Raw genomic sequence first — 23,257 nt, forward strand, 5'->3', positions numbered from 1 at the left:
CAGGTGCGACTTATTTATCAAAATGAATTTGACATGAACCAAGAGAAATGAACTAAGAGACATGAACCAAGAGAAAATATAACCATCTACAGCCGCGAGAGGGCGCTCTATGCTGCTCAGTGCTCCTGTAGTCTACACTGAAGACATAGAGCGCCCTCTCACGGCTGGAGACGGTAATGCTTTCTCTTGGTTCTTGGTTCTAAATAAATGTGACTTATAGTCCAGTGCGACTTATGTTTTTTTCCTCGTCATGGCGTATTTTTGGACTGATGTGACTTATACTCAGGTGCGACTTATAGTCCGAAAAATACGGTATAAAAAAGACTGTCTGGGTGATTGATGTATTAACGTAAAAATACACGAGACTAATACATATGTACACTACATTTATTTTAAATGTTTTTAAAAATGCTCACAAAAGCTGTGATTATTTATATATTTACTTTTATTAGAAATACAGGAAATTTGTTTGTATTGTGAAATTTTATAAAACTTGAAATAGCTATAATAATTTCTGTTTGAATATGTTAAAATTGTTATTATTTTCCTGTGATCAAAGTTGAATTTTCAGCATTATTACCCCAGTCTTCAGTGTCACATGATCTTTCTGCAGTCACGTTATTTTCTTTTTCATGATCATGTTTATTATCTTGGCCATACTTTTATAATAGTCATTTTGGTGCAATGCTTTGTGTCCCATAGACATCCATTCTATAGTTTAATACTCTAAACCCAGTTTTAATTGTAATGCAGTTCATTTATCACAACCCATCCAAGCTAACATGTCCCCAGTTGTGCCTTTATTTTTCTGTTGGCCCTCTTTCTGTCTATCCATCTGCTTCCACAAATGATTCTCTTCCGCTTTGTCATTCCCTCTCGGTGACTGATGTGTCAAATCTTAACCAGACAGGGTTTGGGCATAAAGACAGCCAATCGATACAGGCCTGAATCAGCAGCTAATCTGCTCCGTTCCTTGCACAGAAGCAAATAAGAAACTGAATGATGCTTGAATGTACATCACTGCCACAATTCGATTGGTTTACCAGGTGGTTTCTGTGAATTCTTATGGCCTGAATTTCAATACTTAAAAGGTTAATGGCTTGTTCAAAACTAGTAATAGTTTTGCTTGCTTTAGCAAACATCACTAAATATGTTTGTGGCGATAAGGACTGCGTGCACCAGCCTGCTGCACCATCAAGTCTGTTTGCTGGCTGCAGCTCGGCTTTGATTGGATGGCTGTAAGCACTGCCAGCTCGTTTGTTGTTTGATTCAGAATGGTAGGACATCTATCAGCTATCTGTGCCTGTCCAACAATGAAACAGCCGGGGAGGCAGTCTTCCCTTTGTTAGCAGAATAGCTAAAGTTGTGTAAACGGATGAGTGATGTGGGATACTTGCAGTGTAATTGGCCACTAGAGAGCAAAATCTGTATTCTCAGCAGAGCGCAAGTCTTGAGTCGAATTCATCGGTAGGTCAAAACAGCGAGATTGTTGTGCTGAATCATGATGGCTGTAGCTCAGCAAATGCCCGCTTAACAATTTACATGAACAAACGCTAGCTTGTCGTAGGCAGAACTGCGTGTAAGCGATCAGTTATGTAGTTGAATTAGCCAAAATTTTATTGTTTATTGAGGGAGCAAAGAATAATGGATCTACTTAAAGAAAGAGACTGCATGGGGAATACATTTGGGAGCAGACACCGTTCAGTCACTCACTCAAGAACACACACTGGCATGTTCACATCAAAAATAAAATGAAAAAGCTACAATTTGAAATGAAAAGGCATTCTGCTTATTCACATGCTTCAGTGCAATAGTCAACCTGACTACAGCGATTATAATGATAATTATAGTGGGATATGGGAACATCTGGCAATCTGACAATCACAGGGGTGTACTACTATAGTAATTATAATTACAGCTGTTGTACTCATGATGCTAGTTAAGTATAATGTAAACATGTTTGAAATAATGCCAATATCAACAGGTCTGTATCTAGAATATAAGTCCCTTGACCCAAAAGCTGATATGTTATTTGCCATAAATCGTATTTGTATAAAAAGGAGTAAAAGTTATCTGAATTGTACTGCCTAGTGTTCATTTAAACTAAAAACAGCACCGAAGACGGCATGTATTTGAAGAAGGGAAGTTTTGAGGTCAAAGCATGTATTTCCAATGAGCCTGGTTAATGTTAAAGGCTGCGCCCTTGTTATAGTGCGCGTCTCCCAGGCCGAGTGCTGGCGGTTTATCATGTCTTGTTCACATGAAAAGATTTTCAGTGCACATTCTGTAACACTGCAAACTGTAAAAAACTTTTTGTACCTGCTCTTTATTTATTTATTATTTTTTCCCTTGCTGTCTATTCTCCTTTTTTTGTCTTACTTTTTCATCTCTTTCCTTGCAGATCGTTTTTGAAGCCACGATCTCATCGGAGCAGAAGGGTTACATCGGCCTGGACGACATAGTTCTGTTAAACTACCCCTGTTGTAAGTCCAGACGCTCTGCACACACAGAAACACACACTCACTGACCTTTTCCAGCCTAGAGGGGGGGCGTATGACCAGGTCGGCCCACCCAGACAGAGGAACAAAGGTGGCCATTTCCTCCCGTCAGAGTCGTGGGGTCCTTACTTTTGATCTGAATAGCCATCATAGAAGACAATTATCCACTGACACTTTGCCTTCCATTTCCCTTGTTCTTGCTCCACGTCCACTTCCTGCGGCTGACCTTTTGTGCAGATATCACTCCATCTCCCGGTCGCAGCAGTTGCCGTCACAGATTTATTTATTTTCTGGGGGAAGAAGAAAGAAAAAGGGTCTTCTCTCTTTGGCTTTTGTGCTCCGTGTGCCACTACTTAATCTGTTGCTTCACTCAGGCGTGAATGAGCGTGAATCTCCTGTGTCCTTCGCGGTGCTGTTATTTTTCTCTTTTCTCACACTTCCCGTGTCCTCACACACCTGCTGACCTGCACTCTATTAGCACTGCTGGAAGTGTGTGTAAGTGGACAATGCATAATTCTGCTCCAGCGGTTTGGATTGAGGTGCGGTGGGTTTTGCTGCCTGCTGACTTCTGGGAAATGCAGAGCGGTCATGCTGACAGGAAGGCTGGAAAACAGAAACTGTGTGCGGATGGGGACCATGCTGTTGGATTGTGAGACTTAGTTTGTGGCCTGCTTTAATTTGATGGAGCCGACTGTAGGTTTGTGTTCACATTTTAATTTTACACCCCACAGCAATAATGTAATTGCAAATGCTCCAGAAACACACCTAATGGACACACGCACACCTTTGCAAGCCTAGTATTAAATATTCATACATATATTTAAAAAGTTCCCTTGTTGTGCTTTAGTGTGGATACACACTTATGAGAATACATTGTGATTAGTACTCATTTGTGTTTAGAACGCACTTAGTGTATAGTGATTTCATTTAAGCTCTCTTGCTTTACAACATTTTAATGCATAACCATCCTACAAGTCATTATTAGAGATTAAATTTTCAGATTTTGCCCAGATAAAGCAAATTTTGTTTAAAGCTTTATCACTGCATTTAAAAAAAGAAAAAATTGCTTGTGGCTCTGGAAATGTACAAGAAACTTTAAAATTATTTTTCTCGCTGTACAATTATTATTATTTTTTTCGACACATTTGAAAAGCTTTCCTGGAATCTGTAATTGCACTAAAACCATTGCCGTCTGACCAGACTTACATAATGTAGAGCAGTGATCAGCACCATGGACAGCTCCACTTACAGTCACCGCAGCTACTGACATAAGTCACATCACAATAATTCTAAAAGTCTTGGCTTTCTATTATTATTATTATTATTATTATTATTATTATTATTATTATTATTATTATTAATAATAATAATTTGTTTGTTTTTTGTTTTGGTTTTTTAAATATCATTCAGTTCTGTTCTGTAAAACTGTCTATGTATCAATATGTGTCAAAAATATTAAGCAGCACAGCCATTTTAATTGTACAGTAAGAAATTATGTTTCTTAAGCAACAAATCAGCATAATAGAGTGATTTCTGATGTATGATGTGACAATGAAGTAATGAATTCAGCCTTGCATCACAGGTTTAAATTACATTTTAAAATAGGTTTAAATAGAAAACAGTTATTTTGAATTGTAATGATATTTCACAATATCACTGTTTTACTGTATCTTTGATCAGATAAATACAGCCTTGGTGAGAATTTGAGATAAAAAATTTTAAACTGCTGTTTGTTTGCCAGCAAATTGCTTGTTGGCACATACAAATCTTTCCTCTTATTAATATGTAGACTCCATCAGATAAGCGCTTTGAAGATCTGTCTGTCTCTCAGTCTCAGCTTGTGTCTGGCTTTGATTTGATGATGCATTATTGAAATGATGCCAAAGCGTCCCAGAGTGAAATCAAATCAGTCAACTCTGAGGTTTATCTAGTAACAGTTTATGGTTAGGAAAAATTCTAATTTACTGATAACAGATGACTTTGCTACTCTATTTTTTATTTATTTATTTTTTTGCATATATATATATATATATATATATATATATATATATATATATATATATATATATATATATATATATATAAAACAGCCTGTTGTACCTACTATTGCAGTACTCTGGATTCTGTTATACACTTCTGTTAAACCTGTGCTGTTGGGATGTTTAGTACAGTAACAGAAAGATGATGCTCAGTTTGGCAAATTTGCACATTGCTGATGGAGACCAGCTGTAATGGTAAAACTGCTGACAGCCTCTGAAAACCTAAAATAAATTGCCAACTGATCACTCTATATTCCCTGACATGGCATTATTTAGTTTGCTTGTTTGCAAGTAGTGTTCTTGTTTAAAACTGCTAAAACTACTAGTTACATGTATCTATGCTCCTATGAATCTATTTATTTAGGCAAAGGTTGTAGTTAATGGTTTATTAATGGCAATAATAGGACCTTAAAATAAAGTGTGACAGTACATTATGCTTAATTACTTGCAACTAACCTTAAACCGAGTCCTAAACCTATAGTAAATACATGTAGTAGTTAATTAACATTACTCAGTACTTGTGCAATCACCCGACCAAAGAGTTTCCTGATTGATTGCTAGTAGTTCCTTTAAGCCATACAGTAAATTAAGCCTGTAATATTAATGTAATGTTTCGTCACATTACTGCTCTGCGCTTTCAGACAGCTGCGGGATACGAACATGACAGAGACCATCTCTTGTCTCATACCTTCATGTCTCGATCTTCTGAAGCAACTTGTTGTAATAGGTCAGAAGGGAATATCTTCCACATATGCAAGACATTAAGGCTCTGCTTCATATTGTGCTGTTAGAGAAGGTGAAAGAGAATTGCCATGCATGTGCATGTGAAATGTGCTACAGTATCTGAATGAGCCTGACATGCTTTATCAAACCTAACATGCGTGAAAAAAAAGTATCTGTCCTAAATCTTTTTTCTGCTTTCCCACAGTAAAAGATGTGAATACAGTCATTAAAAATGTATGAAAGGAAGACACATGGTAAAACTTATGTTTGGAGACCAGTTCTCACTCTTAACTACGACTTTAGTAAACCATGTTTAATAGTTAGTGAGGTAGTTGTTAAGTTTAGGTATAAGGTGTAAGGAATCTAAAATATGGTCATGCAGAATAAGACATTATGCAAGTAATATGCATGTTCAAAAGCAAATAGTTATTACTAATATCATTATAAATTGCAATTACTGTAAGCAAACATCACATTTGTGTGGCATGCATTTCAGATCAATCACTTGTGAAGGTAGCTGCCTTTATAGACAGCACAGAAGCTCACTAGATTTTGAAACATATCTTCTTTCCCTCACTCTAACAAGCTCAAACTTAATTGGTAATGAATTATAATGGAGGGTGTTTGTGAGAATATAGACCCCATGGAGACATACGTTTATGTTTACATTCATTCATTTAGCAGACACTTTTATCCAAAAAGACTTACAGTGCATTGAGGCTATACGTTTTATTTGTATTTTTTTCACCAGTATGTGTGTTCCCTGGGAAATGCACCTTTTTTGAACCCACAGTCTTTTGCGCTGCTAATGCAATGCTCTACCACTGCGCCACAGGAACGCTCTCAGAACCGCTGTTTGTCTGTGAGAAACTCACCCGGAGGCCCTTGCCACAGAAACTCTCCTCAAGCTACAAGCGTCTGTTGTGTTGAATGGCAATGCAGTGAAGAGCATGTCCTGGCGTCAGGGTGAAAGAGCGTCACCATGGAGACAGGGCTCCCGAAAGCACCGGATCAGCAGCGTGGTTTCACTGTGGTCCTCTGCAGATGGACGACACGACCGGCCAGCCTTAGGTGTTAACACTGCTGCTTCTCAATACTCGTAACAATTTGCCTCATGTGTTGCCACCAAACCAACCGTCAAGGTTATTTAGGATGAATTAATCAACATGCAGGAATCCATTGTGTTGGCGTGTAAGAACAAAGAAATAAACCAAAACAAGACTATTTTCAGTTTTTAACTAACTTATTTTATTACTTCACTATGGCGAAACGCTACAGGCGAAAATTAGAAATCCTCCCTTTAACTCTAACATGCCCACTGAATGAAATGTGTTTTGAACCTGGCCTTATCCGTTGTTCACCTATCTGTTCAAATGAGTACATATTCAATTTAGACAGATCATTTGCATATTTAAAAGAACAATTCAGAAATATGAAACGACTGTCTTAATGTACTGCAATTACTCAACCAGGGAATGTATAAAGCGATCTATTAGTTATTGATAATCCGTAGCGTCTTGCCTTATATTCTCAAAGATAATAATTAAAAATGATAATTATTGTATTCCCATTGTTAATCACATGATTGTACCATTTATTTCCAAAAGTAGTGTTGTAAAAAAGTGATATAAAATTCCTCATAAGCTTATGAAACCAACATGAATACAAAGATATATTCCTAAGAATTTGCCACTAAATCTTGCCTCTCGAAACTAGATTCTAAAGACTTTTCCTTTTCGTAATCTCATTGGACTTTGACTCAGGAAGCATGACATTTCATTCCTCCTTCTCAGAAATGAAAGCAAACAACAATAAAGAGAGAGAGAGAATATGGATTTTGAGAGGACAGCATTGAGCGGCTGTAGGTTCACTGATCAGTGGCCAGATTTTGGGATGTCTGTGAACTATAGAGACATTGCAACAGAAACAGGCCAGTGTGTTTACCCAGAATGCTGTGCTCTTGCCAGCGGCAGTGCTGTGAGGTTTTTGCTCAGCTCCACTACAACTGGAGCGAAATGAAGCCGCAGGAGTAACACGCAGAGCAGACAGAAGCGTCTGTCCTACATTTCCCTTGTTTGCTTTACGGATATTCTCTAAATTGACTAGGCGGTGTGCTGACTGAACTGCTCAACAGCGAGTCAGCCTTAAGGGAAGGTTCAGGCTCATGTCAACAACACACCAGTCCTTTCTTAAGGGCCTAGGATGTGTTTATCTGTTTGAAAACAGCAGCATGGAGGTCGATCAAAATTTAAAAGAACATCTAGAAATGTTTTTAAAAGTTTTAACCTAATGTTCATATCAGGAGATGATGAAAACTATGGTAAGAGGAGTCAAAATTGTCATTAAGATATGGCGATCAGAACGTTGCTCTGATGGCTGTAGTGTCTTTATGTTGAACCTGGTGATGCAACGTCTCATGCTAACAGTCTAACAGTTACTCTAAACATAAGTGATTCTACAATGTAGAGATTTCATATACACTGATGATGATTTTACAGTAATGTGCAAAAGTCTTAGACCACTAGTATTTTCACCAACAACAAAACAATGGTTTTAAGTCAGTTATTTCTATATTTTGCTGTAGTGTATCAGTAGGAAATATCAGTTTACATTTCCAAACATTATTTTTTGCCATTAATTGTAACTATAAAGTGAGATTTTTGTGTGCACAAGGAGCCAGTGCTCCACACTGATCTCACCATCATCAGTCTGTCTGGAATAACATGAAGAAACAGATGAAACTGAAACAGACTAAATCCAAAAGAACTGTGGCAATGTCTCCAAGACACTTCAAGAAACCTACGTGCAAAGCTACCTTAAAAAACAATGTGCAAGTGCACCAAGTACATAAGCTTTTTTTAACGCATAGTGTGGTCACACCAAATATTGATTTAATTAATTAAGCTAATAGAAGTTAATTAATAAAATCTATTTATGGCGGCATCCTCACTTTACAGCATTTTTACACAAATGCCTAAAACTATGCACAGTACTGTAGTCCTGCAGGTTTCTTGAAGCGTCTTGAAGATATTGCCACAGTTCTTCTGGATTGAGTCTGTCTCACTTTGTTCTGTTTCTTCATCTTATTCCAGATATTTTAGATATTAAAGATGTGCTCATAGATTACGTCAGTTCATGTACACATTCAGAAATGAGGTTAAAGGGGGGGTGAAATGCTCGTTTTCACTCAATATCCTGTTAATCTTGAGTACATATAGAGTAGTACCGCATCCTTCATAACTCCAAAAAGTCTTTAGTTTTATTATATTCATAAGAGAAAGATAGTCTGTACCGATTTTTCCCGTAAAAACCCGACCGGCTGGAGGCGTGACGTGTGGGCGGAGCTAAAGAATCACGAGCGCCAGTAGGCTTTTGCGTTGAGAGCATGTGGAAGCTGTGACATTACCGTGAGGGAAAACCCATCATCCAAAACAAACCATGGCTTACAGTCAGATTCAGCATATATTTATGATCCAGAATCAGATCCCGAGGCTGAAACTGAACGAGAGCAGCAGCAGCAACGACTCGCTCCGAGCGGGGCTCGAACCCGGGTCTCCGGCATGGGAGGGGACGCACTAACAAGGAGGCAGAGATGTTTGAAGCAGTTTTACTCACCGCCTGCGGTTCCAGCACACGATCGTGACCCTTTTTCCTTGGGATTGCATCATCCTTAAAAAATAAACGATACGCAAATCCGTCGTCAAACTGGGCCTTGTTTGTAAAACAAGAATCTTCGAAATACAGGGAACAAACACAAACACTTGCACAACTCCGTTGATGCTCTGTAAAAATAAACTCCATCCACTGGTCCCTTAATGCTGTTTTTTTTTGTAATCTGTGCAGGGTTGTCTTGCCCTGGCAACCAAAAACACACTCCTTTTGTCACTTTTCGCGACGCTCTCGCTCTGATCAGTGAATCGCTCTGATCAGTGTAATGTCTGTGCTGTTCAGCCTCGCTGTACGGGAGCGCACGCTCTTCCGGCAGACGTGCCCTTAGGACCCATACAGAGCCATACTCGAAAAAAACTTTCCAAACTTGTGACAAACCGGAAGGAGTATTTTTGTTCCAAAAATACTCTTTCAAACGTACAACTTATTTTTTGAAACTTTGTCCATGTTTAGCATGGGAATCCAACTCTTTAACAGTGTAAAAAACTCAGTATGCATGAAATAGCATTTCACCCCCCCTTTAAGCTTTTCTGGTAAATAACATGGTTGGCCACACAAGACCTCCAATTGAAACTGGTGAGATTGGAACATCTCCAGTCATCAATAGTAAGCGTATAGTTTTCAGAATGGCACTGTTTGCTATACTGAAGACTCAAGTTCTCTGTGTTGGCAGGAACAAAGCTTTACTCCTCTGAGAAGTGCTGCCATCATGTTTGTTTGGCACTACACTGAATAGTCATCCTAAAAATCAATGCAAAAAATTTTTTTTTTTACTTTTATATTCAATAACTGGGAATGCATTGCAATCAATACACTCACATGGTATTACAGCAACAAAAATGGCAGTTAATCCTCCTACATCTTGCGTCACACTATAAGTGAGCTATTAAACAGTCAATAAAATACCATACAGCTCCGACCTCATGACGGAGATTTCATTGTCTCCATTCACATCTGGCTTTTCTGATCAAGTTGCTGCCATAAGAAAGCCATCATTAAACGGCTTGAACTTCACTTATTAGCGACACATTGATGCAATAATAGATGAGAGCTAGAGGCTGCTGACAAGATGTATTGTGTGGAAGCGAACAAAGTGCCTTTCAAGAGGCCGTCTTTAGGTAAAAGCTATAGAATGTGTTCTTTAGATGATGGTTTGAGAGCATTTCAGTCATTCGATGTTTGGAGACTTTGTTATTATGCTCTGGAAAATGTGCAAGCCTTATTGCAATCGAACGTTTACCTCCCGTCTGGCCTTCTGTTTTGTTTTGCACTGGTCATGTTGCATCCGCTCAGACTCACTCGAAGAGAAAATAAAGTTGGCAGCGCTTGTGTTTTCAGCAAAGTGTTGGGAATAAGTGAAGTGCAGTCATGTTATGGCAGAGGCGCTCTGTGTAATGATTTGATGCTGAGCTGACACGCACAGGCAGATAAGAACAAATGAGGCATTCGGCGGGCATGAGGACAAAACATGACGCTGAGAGATAAGTGATATGAATGGACTGCATAACAACTGGGGAAATGGAATAAATCATTTTTATTTAGCAATTTATTGCAAAATGTTAAGGGCAAAAAAGATTTAAGAAGTAGGAAAGACAACAAACAGTACGGGGAACATGCACTTGGTTGGTTTAGTTCAGAGCGTTTAACAGATTTAACCATTAAACACACAAAAATATCACTGAATGATTACATATATATATATGCACCAAGCAATACAGAGCTAATATACATCTATGAGTATGTGATGTCATAATTGTACTTGTTAGTGTTATTATTGCTTATTAGTGTAATAATTAATAATGTAATATCTTTGACGTATCTTGATTGGTATATTTCCAACAAATATTGACATAGAATTAACTGTAAATTCATTTGATTAAGCAGAATGTCATGCACGTTGATTACAGTTTTGAGCAACTTCCCTAGTAGTAACAGTTTCTTCTCTTTGTGCACAGATAAAGTGCCTCATTTCTCCAGACTCGGGGATGTGGAGGTGAACGCAGGACAGAACGCCACATTTCAGTGTGTGGCGACCGGACGCTCCACCAAGACTGACCCCTTCCTGATGGAGGTGAGTGTGTGTGTGTGTGAGGGAATGTGAATTATAATAAGGAGACATTGCTTAGTGAAGCAGCAAGCTTAGAAATACTATATTTGGACTGCTGGAAGTCAGCAACGTGAACTTCAAAATAAATAATAATAATAATAATTTAATTATGCAGTGTCAATTGCTCTTCCCGGTCCTATTTGATGTGTAGGGGATAGTTGGAATTGTTTTATTATTAAATGCTATTTATCTTGAAGTTACTGTATGTACAGTGTTGAATACATGCAACAGTTACATTGAAAACATACACAAGTCAGTTAAGTAAAAATATTGGCTACCAAAAAAATATTTAGCCTTGTTTACATTAAATATTTATACATCCGTATTAAAGGTAGTAAAATTTGAATTGCCTTTAAGAATTTTTGGGCAAATATTTGTATTTATTTTTTGCTGTGTAGAAAATGACCAAAGCTAAACCCATGGTTGCTAAAAATACACTCCTCATTTAATAAAATATCTAAACACTCTTTACAAAAAGATTAATTTGCTGTGGAATAATAGCTTTTTTAGGGCAATACACCTTGAATTGCCTATATTTTGGACTTAAAAATACTATTTTAAGATTTTTTTTTTCTTCGACCCAGAATAAATAATTAAGTAAATAAATCTTTATAATAAAAATCACAAACATCATCAGTACAACTTTACTAATCTTATGCAGTTTGAAATGACAAAAGTGACTTAAATGTCTAGGGAAATATATCAGAGTGGAAGTATTAATTTTCCTTTCTAAATCGAATGAAGTCATCAGGAATATTTGTGATCACGTAAATGTACTTAACGTGTCACCAATGTACTTAAATGCAGTGACAGTGTGTCTCTTCTTCGTTACTCTGCATTTTTGTAATGTATCACCGATAGCAGATATTTTTCTTGAGGAATTTCACTGTATAGTATTCATTTCTCACATCCAGTTTATGATTTATGGAGGAACTAATTGGTCTGTAAGAGAGCCAGCCTTTTACATTTACATTTCATTCAATGACAGTTGCTTGGTTGGTTCAGGAGACTGTTAGTAATAGTTAGAAATCTTTGCTCATGGACCGCAGAACTTTTTTTGAGCCAATAATCGGTGCCATAAAGTAGACATTTTAAGCCAAAACTTGATGACTATGATGATTGGCTGATGACATCACAAAAATGTGCACAGTACAAAACCACTAGTGACACTTGACTTGTGATGTTAAAAGCACTGGTAATTAATTTCATATTCAGTGTGGCACCTCTGGGACATTTCTGAATTCTTGATCTAAGCATGTACTTTGACCGTGTACCGTTAGGCTCCTGTGTGAGCGCCCCCATCAGGCCAATCCCAGCACAAGCTCTCAGTGAAAGACCCCCGCTCTCTTTACAGCGGAGGTCTGAAGCCCTTGCCCCTCTGGCCGTGTGGATTCTTGTCTTACAGTGTGTTCACTCTCTCACTGCTGTTGTTCAGTGTAATTCCATTACTCTGGAAAGGTCACACAAGTTTGAACTGAGTTGTGATGGAGCAGTCAAGTATTAAAGCGAGCTACAGCAAATTGAAAACCCACACATTCAGTCCTTGTCCAGTAGCAGTGCATTACAGAGGTTTTTTGGTGTTACAGGTACATTGTGTATTATTATTATTATTATTTATTTTTCAATTTTCTTTTTCCAAGTTGTACACTTACAGAAGTCCTTTGTAGTTGTATGATTGACGGTATGAGCAACCCTTTTCATGAATAAAGCAATAGAGGATCAAGTGCTGTATTATTTTGAGTGAGAACTATTAAATATTTTAGATAAACCATTATGTAACATAAAATCAGCATAGCATGAAAAGTAGGTCATTTTAAGCAGATTAATTGTCTGAATCGCCCCCAACCACAGCCGGACCCTCACAAACAGGATTTTGACTGCGATCATAAACCAGCAATAAAACCACTAATCACCCTCACAACTCAGTCATAGCGGTCAGAAGTTATTGTTTGGTATTATTTATATTTCATATAATACCTAGATATATTGTTAATACCTGGAAATATTGGATATCTTATGTGTGTGGAACAGACACTTCTAGACAAAATCTAAAACACTGGCATATGTGTTTTGCGAGTCATATTTCACAGATCATGCTTTTACAGCTCCTTTAGGCAAGGCAAGGCAGGTTTATTTATATAGCACATTTCATACACAAGGGTAATTCAATTTACATAAACATGTGATAAAACATATAACGCAATGCAATATAATGATGACTGAGAAATTAACAAATAGTAATTCCCCAAAAACTACATTACATTAGTGAGACAGTAGAGTTTTCAGTGTAATATATGATCATATTGACTGGAAAGAAAATGACCCATAGTGCTACTACAAAGTAGATTTTGCTGATTATTATTATTATTTTTTTTTTGAAGTCATATTGCATGTAGATCTCAAAGCGTGTCACACATTGGCTAAAATCCACAAAAATCCAATGACTTTGAAGACTCTCTTCACATTCTTATCAAACTAAAATAGCACACATATAGAATAAGAGAGACTTATGACTTTACTTTTTAATAATATGATTTGTGTGACGCATGTCAAATACGTGAAGAGCTCTACTATGAACTATAAGTGGATTCATACTTACCTTCAACATCCACCCTCACATATTGTTTTAATGGCAGTTTTCTCTGTACTGAAACTCTTCCCTGGCGTATAATCTCTCTCTCTCTTGAACAATCACTGAGCTCTGGCTCCATCACTGACTGGATCCACTCTTCATATCGTTCTCAAAGCTTAACATCAGAAACACTTTCTGGGCGACTGAAGTTGCTGAGGTTTTTTGCATTGGACGTGAGTCCCCAGGCTTTAGTTACGACGACCTTTGTTTTTTATATTCCTTTTTTCTTTTCCTCTCTTTTCATGCACTGATTCTTTTTTGTATGTAAATCCAATTTGAAAATCTCTTTCAAGACGGAGGATGAGACTAGCTCTGTTCCTCATGAGCTGAACCTACAGAACATGGAGTCCAGCGAATGGAAATCATCTAAATACTCAAAATATGCAGCACACGTTTAGGATTATTTTTATTCACTCAATGTTGCCCAATATGGAATTGACTTTGGGATTATGAAATTTGCTAGAATTAGACCCAAACTGTTTTGTCTTTGATTTGGAGGGTTACTTCACCCAAAAAATGAAAATTAGCCCATAAATTACTGATCCATTTTTGGTTGAACTAACCCTTAAACCTGTGTCGAGAGTGTGCCGGTCTAGTGCAAAAGCTATTTTACACAAGCCAGCACATATAAAGAACATAAAATCCTGTTGAAATTAGAATTCTCTCATCTTAATTGTCTCTCTAGACTCCTTTTGCACACTGGTTAGCACATTCACATGTAGACACACACACATACTGTACCACATGAGACACTCAGGCCTCCCAGCACCCAGCCTTAAATTAATGCAGTTAATGTCTTCTTCAAATCCTTACCACAGGCCAAACAATTCACACTGATCTTCCCTTATATCAGTTATCACCAACAACCAGCTTATGCATTTAAATTATACCTAATAAGGCGTTACAGGGTTTTGCATAGGCACATTTAACTTGCATTTTATATTGCAGTTACTGCAAGTATTCCTGCATAACAAACCTGCTTTACTAACTGCAGTTACAATGTATAAACTTTTAATGGTTAAAAAAATGCATTCTGATCACACGTGGCTTTGATTATAACTGTCTACCAAATTTTTTTTTTTTTTTTTATGTAATTGTGTATATATATATATATATATATATATATATATATATATATATATATATATATATATATATATATATATATATATATTGTGTTATACCTCAGTTGTTGAAGCCCTAAGACTGGCAAGAGTCTTCAAAAAGTTCCAGATTTTCAATACTTATCGTGGCGGATCTGTCCAAAGCTTTTCACATAGTTAACCACCGGATCCTCCTGTCAACCCTATTTGCAAAGGTCATCTCAGGAACTGCACTCCAGTGTTTTGAGTCTTACCTCTCAGATAGGTCCTTCAAGGTATCTTGGAGAGGTGAGGTGTCCAAGTCATTACATCTAACTACTGTGGTGCCTCAGGGCTCAGTTCTTGGACCACTTCTCTTCTCTGTCTACATAGCATATGTTGTTTTCTGACATTCAGAAACATGACTTTTCATACCACTGCTATGCTGATGACACTCAACTCTACCGCTCATTCCATGCTGGTGATCCGGTAATACCAGCTTGCATCTTAGCTTTTCTAACAGACATTCCTTGCTAGATGAAGGACCATCACATTCATCTCAACTTCTTAAAAAAAAAAAAAAAAACAGGTCTGTTCAGGCGCATTCCTGGCGCATTGCTGTTTTAAGTAGCTGAAAATAGACTGCACAATAGACCAACTCAAACCTTGTCTAAAGTCTAATTTAATGGCGCAATAGCTAAGTGTTGCTAGCATGTTTTAGCGTGATTCTAGCATGCTGCCAACCTATTTAACACTTATAATATATGTTGCTGAGAGTCCATAACTGGGTTAAACATGTCATTTCCTGTTGCCAGCAGGTGGCGCTATGACTATAACCAAATATGGGCATGAAGATTTGTTCATCCTCATAACAAACATGTTAAGTTTGGCGCATATTTGACATTGCATACCTGAGTTACAGCAACTTCCTGTTTCATTATAGCATGCTTAAAGTGTAACTAAACCCTAAACCAACTTTTTTTAGTTAATGATCTGTAAGAATGGGGCTTTATTAGTGCTGTTCTTTGATTCGAGTAACTTTTTTGACATTTGAGTATAAAGTGTTTTAATTCTACAATATATGGTGTAAAAACGTCTGAGTGCTGCCCTCTTCAGGTTGAACGATGGCTACTGCAGTTGATTTTTCCTATTGGATGTTGCGGTGACAAGTGACGTAAGCAGTGGCAGGTGACATATGCAGTTTCCAGCTCACCACGCCCCTTGGTACGAGCTACCATGCCCTTGGCAGTATAAAACCATCTTGTTCCGTCAAAATCACTGTAGTGAGTCAGGAGTAGGAATTGCAAGTATTGAAAACGACCAGGATAGACTATTATAGCATCTACGTAGCATAGCAATTATATAGGGTGAATACTGGTAAAGTGGGACACTTTCTGATAATTTATATTCTGCATACTTTTTAATTATAATCCAAATGTCTTATCCGTTCATACGATACTATTCTAAATAGCTTAGGAGCTCTACTATAGACAATAAAAAATAAAGAAACATTAAACACAGGATGGATGACTCTTCCTCAAACACACAATGACCCCAAACCACATTTCTCAAGGCGCTACTGTCAAACTGGGACACCTTTATTGGAAAACTGGGACACTTAAAACACATTCAGTTGTTATTCAAGTGTAGGCCTTATAAATGAAATACACACTAAAATATAAACAACAATATAAACAACAACAACAATAACATAAACATAACTTTTTTTAAGAAGGGGTGCAGGTACAGCAAATTCAACCCACCCCCTCCCTTGCAAAATTTTGTATTGGGTTAAATTTATTTCATACAAATAAAAAATAAATAAAAAAGATAACCTTCATTAACATCTCTTGTAGGAATAAACTTATTGCACACAGGCTTAATTTAATTTCTGTATGGTAGGTTCATCTACACGTCAATACAGCCAGTGCAAGTGAACGCCTCCCCGTCTTCAATGAGGCCATTCTCCTCGCCACACGTCTCATGGAACCAGTCCTCGCAAGCAATGCACATGATCCAGTCTTCTTTGGATCATTTGCATCACCAAATTTGGCTTTACAAATATTGCAAATGTCCTGACCATCCGAGCTTGTACCCTCCATCTTTCTTGTTTTTTTTTTTTTTTTTTTGGTAGGCTTTGTTTGTTTTTTGAAAAGTGTTAATTGCGTGTGTCTCACGGTGAATGTGTGAGAGCTGGCATAGTTTAAGTCAGTCTTTCTTGAAATATCTAGCTAACTAACTAAATGTATGAGGGACATATAAAAAAGGTAACTAAATTCCTCCATTAGAATGACTTGAATGGCTGTCCCAGTTTGCCAGTAATACCCTGTTCCAATTTAACAATATGCTATTGGCAAACTGGGACAGTGTCAAAATCACATAAAAAATCCCAAGAAGATTAATATGAATGTGATTTTTTAAAAATTCTGATTCACCATTACATCCTATAACAAAATATGTAACAATTACAAATGATCCATGAGTTGTTTTATTTTTATAAACTTAACATTATTTACCACAGAATGCTATGTCATTTTACTTACCATCACAGTTCACTGCAAGGTTGTTAAACATGATGTGCCACACCCCGGAAGTGATGTCATAGCCACAGAATTTTTTTTTTATTTTAATTTTTTTATCACATACTTGCTACTGATGAGCTCAGTATTGATTTTTAGTAAAAGAAACATATCCATGTAAAGATATAAATTATTAAGCTTAACTGTCCCACTTTACCAGTATTCACCCTAGGTATTTAGATTATTTTGTGTAGCCTATGTAGTTAATTAGCATAGTTGTTATTGTAACGTTAGTATCATAAATTGCTGCCCACTGCTCCGGGTGTGTGTTCACAGTGGGTGTGTGTGTTCACTGCTCTGTGTGTGTGCAGTTCGGATGGGTTAAATGCAGAGCACAAATTCTGATTATGGGTCACCATACTTGGCTGAATGTCACGTCACTTTGTTCGAAGCATAGTCAGTTAGTAGCATAGTATTGCATCAGTTAGGATAGCTTCAAGTTGGCGTAGATTTATCTGTATTTAGTACAGTGGTCAGGATGGTACGTATGTGTAGTGTTGCTGGTTGGGACAGCACTGCTGGACTGCATAGTTTTCCAGCAGACTTTAAAATTAGTCGCCAGTGGTTTCATGCACTTGGCCTGGAAGACCGCGAGTTTCTGCCTAGAGCTGGAGTGTGCAAACTGCATTTTACGCGGGATTGCTTCTGTAACGCGGTGGAAATGGGCTTCTCCACACCGCTCAGGTTGTAAAACGAGGCGGTGCGGGAGTTAAGACTGCAGTTTGAGCCAGCTCGAATTGATATGGCTCAGGCCACAGATACCTCGACATCCTCCACTTCAGGTGAAGGTGGGGGAGAAAAGTCCTCTACTTCAAATGATCGCTCTGTTGCAAAGTTACTTGCATCACTACAGTCACTCTCCATTTTAGCGACTCTGACAGCAGCTGTCAATCAATCCGTCACTGCGGGTCTCAGGTTCACGCCCCACCTGCTCAGCCCCGCCCTCGGTTCGTCCCCTCTATCTCCGCTGTGCTCTGCCCACTTTTCAGCATTTTTCAAATATTGCCAGTGGGTGGAGTCAGGCTCTGACCAGGGGTTTAGTTACCCTTTAGGCAAATGCTATAATGTTGTAGCTAAGTGTTGTTGGCATGCTTTAACATGTTTATAGCATATTGCATGTCAAGTTTGAGGCAGATTGGACACTGCATGGTGGAGTTACAGTAACTTCCTGTTTCATTGCATTGATAGCATGCTTTAGCACTTAGCTAAGTGTTGCTAGAGTGTTATATCAAGTTTCTAGAATGTTGCTAGCCTATTTAACACTTGCTGACACTTTTTATGTTGCTAGGAGTCCATGACAGTGTTAACCATGAGACTTCCTGTTGCTAGCAGGTGGTGCTATGACTGTACCTGAATATGGACATGGGTATGTGTTCAGGACAGAACACCTATCAAACGTGTGATGTTTGGGGGAGATCGGACATTGCTTGCCTGAGTTTCTTGCTTTCCAATTTCCTGTTTTATGATGAAACGTAGAAATTTGTCGGCCTGCCAGGGACAAAAACTCAAGATCTTTGCAATTTAGCATTACAAAAGCCTTATGATAACCCCGGTAACCTTATGATAGCTCCTGTCAAGCGCTGGTCCTGCAGATGCTTAAATTGCAGCTTGTGTTTTGATGGTGTTTTGGCTTAGAGCGAATCCTTCTTGGACTGAGAGTCTCTCAGCTGTGTTCTCACTGCGGTTTAAAGACTACAAACAAATCAGTCTGTGTACATCACAAGTTCGCAAGCAGAAGCGCTGGCTCCTCGGGTGGAGGGGAATAGTTCAGAACGTGTGCTGTTTGCTCACCAGTTTAATTGATGTGTATTATTTATTGGTGTGCTGTGGCATGACCGTAAGGCACAGAGCAGCGAGGCGCAATATGCTGATATTTACATCATTTGTGTAACTGCCAGCTATTTCAGGCTTGTGTTTATTTTCTCTTCCGTTTGCCAGGATCATGAATGAATGCTTCAAAGCAATTCAGAAAAGATGAAGGCTGTTGAAGGTGCTCTTTCAGACAACAAATGGATGTTGGGCTGTTAGATGTGAGGTTTAGAAAACTGATTTCCCCCCAAAATGTAAATCCTGTCATTTTCTCACATGCTGTTTCAAACCTGACTGTCTTGATTTTGTAGAATACAGAAGGGAATGTTTTGAAGTCTTCCTGCGGGTCTTAGCATTATAATGAAAGCAGATGGTGACCAGGAATTGTCCAGAAATAATTCCAAGATATGAGCTTGCAATTCTGAGACAAAAAAAAGACAGATTTGTGAGATAAAAAGTCATAATTAACTAAAACTAAAAAACTAAATACATTGCAATTATTTTTGGTAACACTTTACAATAACTTGTATTCCATTTTTTTATTCCATTATTATTATTATTATTATTATTATTACTACTATTATTATTATTATTATTATTATTATTATTATTATTATTATTATTATTATTATTTTCCCCAACTTGCTGTATTAATTAATATAGTTACACATTTTAATACCCATTTCTTGCTATTAACAAACCATTAACTATGAATTTAGCCTTCAATAGAGTCCTAATTTGTTTCTTATTAATAGTAATTTAGTCGTTAAGTTTAGGTATTGAGTAGGATTAGGAATATAGAATATGGTCATTCAATTACCACAATATGGCTATTGACAGTTTATAAATTCCAATAAATTGCCAGTATGTTATTAATGTGCATGTTAATAAGAAACAGGTTATTAGTGAGAATTGGTTTTAATACTTAAGTCTTATCAGTTATTTTAAGCACTTCACACATTCACTCAAAACCACAGTCTGTTAAGGTGATATAGGGTGATTACTTAAGGGTGTTTATATTCTTGAATAAAAACATAAAAATAGCTAATTCAACACAGAACAGCAACAGTAACAGCACATCTTAAGAGAAAACCTTTGTCTTTTACACAGTTACAGATTTATTATAAAGTACAATATTACAACATTTTAAAATTTCCCAGATTTCAGAATTACAGTTTGACAAAACACTCAAATAAGTTTTCAACCTTGTTAGACAACAATCTTATTGCTGAACCGTGACTAAGGTCAAACCAGCTAAATTATGCTATCTGTACTTGTGTGCATAACCATATTTCTGTCAGGACCACTATCATCAAAATGATAAATAAGTAAAATGAAGTTTGGTGTGGCGGTATGGTTCTGTTCTGGGAAAACACTCCCTGCCCACCCATGCAGCCTGTCATGAATGAGCAGAGAGAGCAGCAATAATAACCTCCCCAACACAAGCGATAGGCCAGAACCACCCAATCACACCTGATGGTGTTCTGAAAGAAGCATATCCTTCTGGAACAACAGAGACTTGGGCAGCAGCCTCTTACAGGAGAAGGCAGTGAAGGGATGCTCTTCTTTAAAAGCATCTAACAAGAGCAGCAAGCCCCTGTAATGCAATACCTGAAAAAGATGCAGAAATGCCCCTAGAATTGCCTAGTTTGCAGCAAACATAGCATACTGCAGCCATAGAAACAAGCAATGAATGGATCAGATCTCAGATTTTACCTGGCCTGAGTGCCTCAGCATTCTATTAAAACTCCATAACAACAGCATATAATAACTCAAATCAACTCCGTTTATAGGTTGGTAGTCTCCAATTGACATTTGCATGTCTTCAATCTGACAACGTGTGAACATAGACAAAAATCTTTACCAATACACTAGTTAGCTTAATCACAGCATTTTGCAGAAGTCAGAGAATCTTAAAGGGATAGTTCAGTTTCAAATTAAATTGTATATGTTTTAGCTTACCTCAAGGGCATCCAAGATGTAGGTTTCTTTGTTTCCGCAGTATTTCCCATTTTTATATTTTTAGGTCAAAACGTTCTTGTCTGTGACTCATACTGTATAATGGAGGTCTATGGTTACCACCTCAAAGAGCATGCACCGAGGAGTCAAAATTAAACAATTCCCCATCGTAAGTACACATTGATGACCTAAGACACGAAACGAGCATTTTCTGTAAGAAAACGAACAGTATTTATATTGTTCTTACCTCTTGTACAGAACCACGTCCAACTGATCTGAGTGTGCGAGTGCTTCCCAAAGTGACGTGCACGCGCGCTCTGGCTTAGTCTGCGCAATCGAGACTAAGCGCCGGAAGTGATCTCTCACGTGTGTACGTCACTCATTGTTTACTGTTTACCACACGATACGCAACCAATCTGCACTGTCTGAAATATAATGCAGTAATTGTAATTAATTAATTTGTTTATAATGCACCTGTTACACCCTTATAAGGGAGCAACAATGAAGGAGGAGAAAGCGTTTTTTGCGGTTACAATACTCTTTATTTTCACATTCTCCATAACAAAGACCATCTCTCAAACTCTCGCAATACACTGCAACGCCAATCAACATCACGGACCTGTCCAGGGATCGATGTGACTGAAAGGAACGCTCCCCCAAAGGACACCCAACAGGAAGCTCTTATCGATAGGCACACCTGTGCACCGTTACATCCAATCCACCTGATTACCTCACAGCTCCGCAGCACACCTGTAGGGGAAGCACAAACACACCCCAGACATGGCAGAGAAGATAATACAAAGCACAGCCATGACAGCACCATATAATCATTGCGATTATAATAAACACAACACATTACTCACTCTATTGACAGCATCCCATTGGATCCCTCTGACATTTGACGTCGCCTCCGGTTTATATGTGGCAAACAAAACGCAACGTGCAAAACGCTGCGTCTCAACAGCGGACAAAACTCAGTATCTTCAGTGTGATGCGATACTGTCAATGTCCTCGTCATCATCTTGTAGTTGTGGCATTGCTATGTTCCATTCGTGACAAGACATGCTCTCCACTTCTGTTGGCATCTCACAACACTTACTACTAAACAACACCAATTTTGAAGAGATCTCTGTCTCTTTGATACTTTAAATATGGTTGTCTGTTGACATACGGAAATCGTCTTCCATAGCAATTTCCTGTGCGTCTAAATATGTTTAAATCTTCACAGTGAAAGGTAACACTTCCGAAATCTCTGTGTAAACCACAGACAGTAAGTGTAAACTATGAGTGACGTACACGCGTGAGAGATAACATCCGAGGCTTTCCGCGATTGCGCAGACTAAGCCAGAGCGTGTGCATACGTCACATCAGGATCACTCAGATCAGTTGGATGTGGTTGTGTACAAGAGGTAAAAACGATATAAATACTGTTCGTTTTCTTACACAAACCGCTCGTTTCGTGTCTTATGTCATCAATGTGTACTTACAATGGGGAATTGTTTAATTTGGACTTCTCTGTGCATGCTCTTTGAGGTGGTGACAATACACATCCATTATATGAGTCACAGACAAGAACAGTTTGACCTAAAATTATCAAAAAAACAAAGAAACCTTGGATGCCCTTGAGGTAAGCTAAAACATATAAAAATTTAATTTGAAAGTGAACCATCCCTTTAAGGAAATGCATTCCCAATACAAGATGAGCCATAAGCAGCAAGCATATTTCAAGATCTATCAGATGGCCTAAACATCAGCTTAAACATTAGCTTCTTGCTGTTGAAAGATGAATAAGTAACAACCAATAACTTAAAGCAATAAGGCAGTCTAGCAACAAAAATTATGAACACTAGATAGGCCCTAACAGGCCATAACAAGCAAGCAAAATCCCAATACCCTAATAACTCTAAAGCAAAGAGCTCCTGAAAGAGCATAGACTGGGGCAGCATGCCCTTTAAAAAGAGGAGCAGCGAAGCGATGCTCTTCTTTAATAAGCAGCTGAGAAGAGCAGCATAAGGTCTATACCCGAAGTTTAGGCAACAGCATGTTGTCCTATCCAGACAATCATTAGCATTTATAACACCTTTAGTAGCAACATCTACATACTGCACGTTAAGTATGAAGCACATTACCAATGCACTGTATAGCTTTAAGCAACAATAT

The 23,257-nt window shown here is 37.9% G+C and overlaps 1 protein-coding gene across 1 annotated transcript in view; it reads left to right on the forward strand.

Annotated features, from left to right (window-relative positions):
* LOC113119138 (receptor-type tyrosine-protein phosphatase U-like) overlaps positions 1 to 23,257 on the forward strand; it is a 217,742-nt gene that overhangs the window by 100,780 nt on the left and 93,705 nt on the right. Inside the window, exons 5-6 of the mRNA XM_026288370.1 lie at positions 2,402 to 2,483; positions 10,885 to 11,000. Coding sequence (XP_026144155.1) covers positions 2,402 to 2,483; positions 10,885 to 11,000 — 198 coding nt within the window. The remainder of the gene's footprint in view (positions 1 to 2,401; positions 2,484 to 10,884; positions 11,001 to 23,257) is intronic.

The sequence above is a fragment of the Carassius auratus genome, chromosome 19, assembly GCF_003368295.1.
Source record: "Carassius auratus strain Wakin chromosome 19, ASM336829v1, whole genome shotgun sequence".
In the NCBI taxonomy this organism is placed as follows: domain Eukaryota; kingdom Metazoa; phylum Chordata; class Actinopteri; order Cypriniformes; family Cyprinidae; genus Carassius; species Carassius auratus.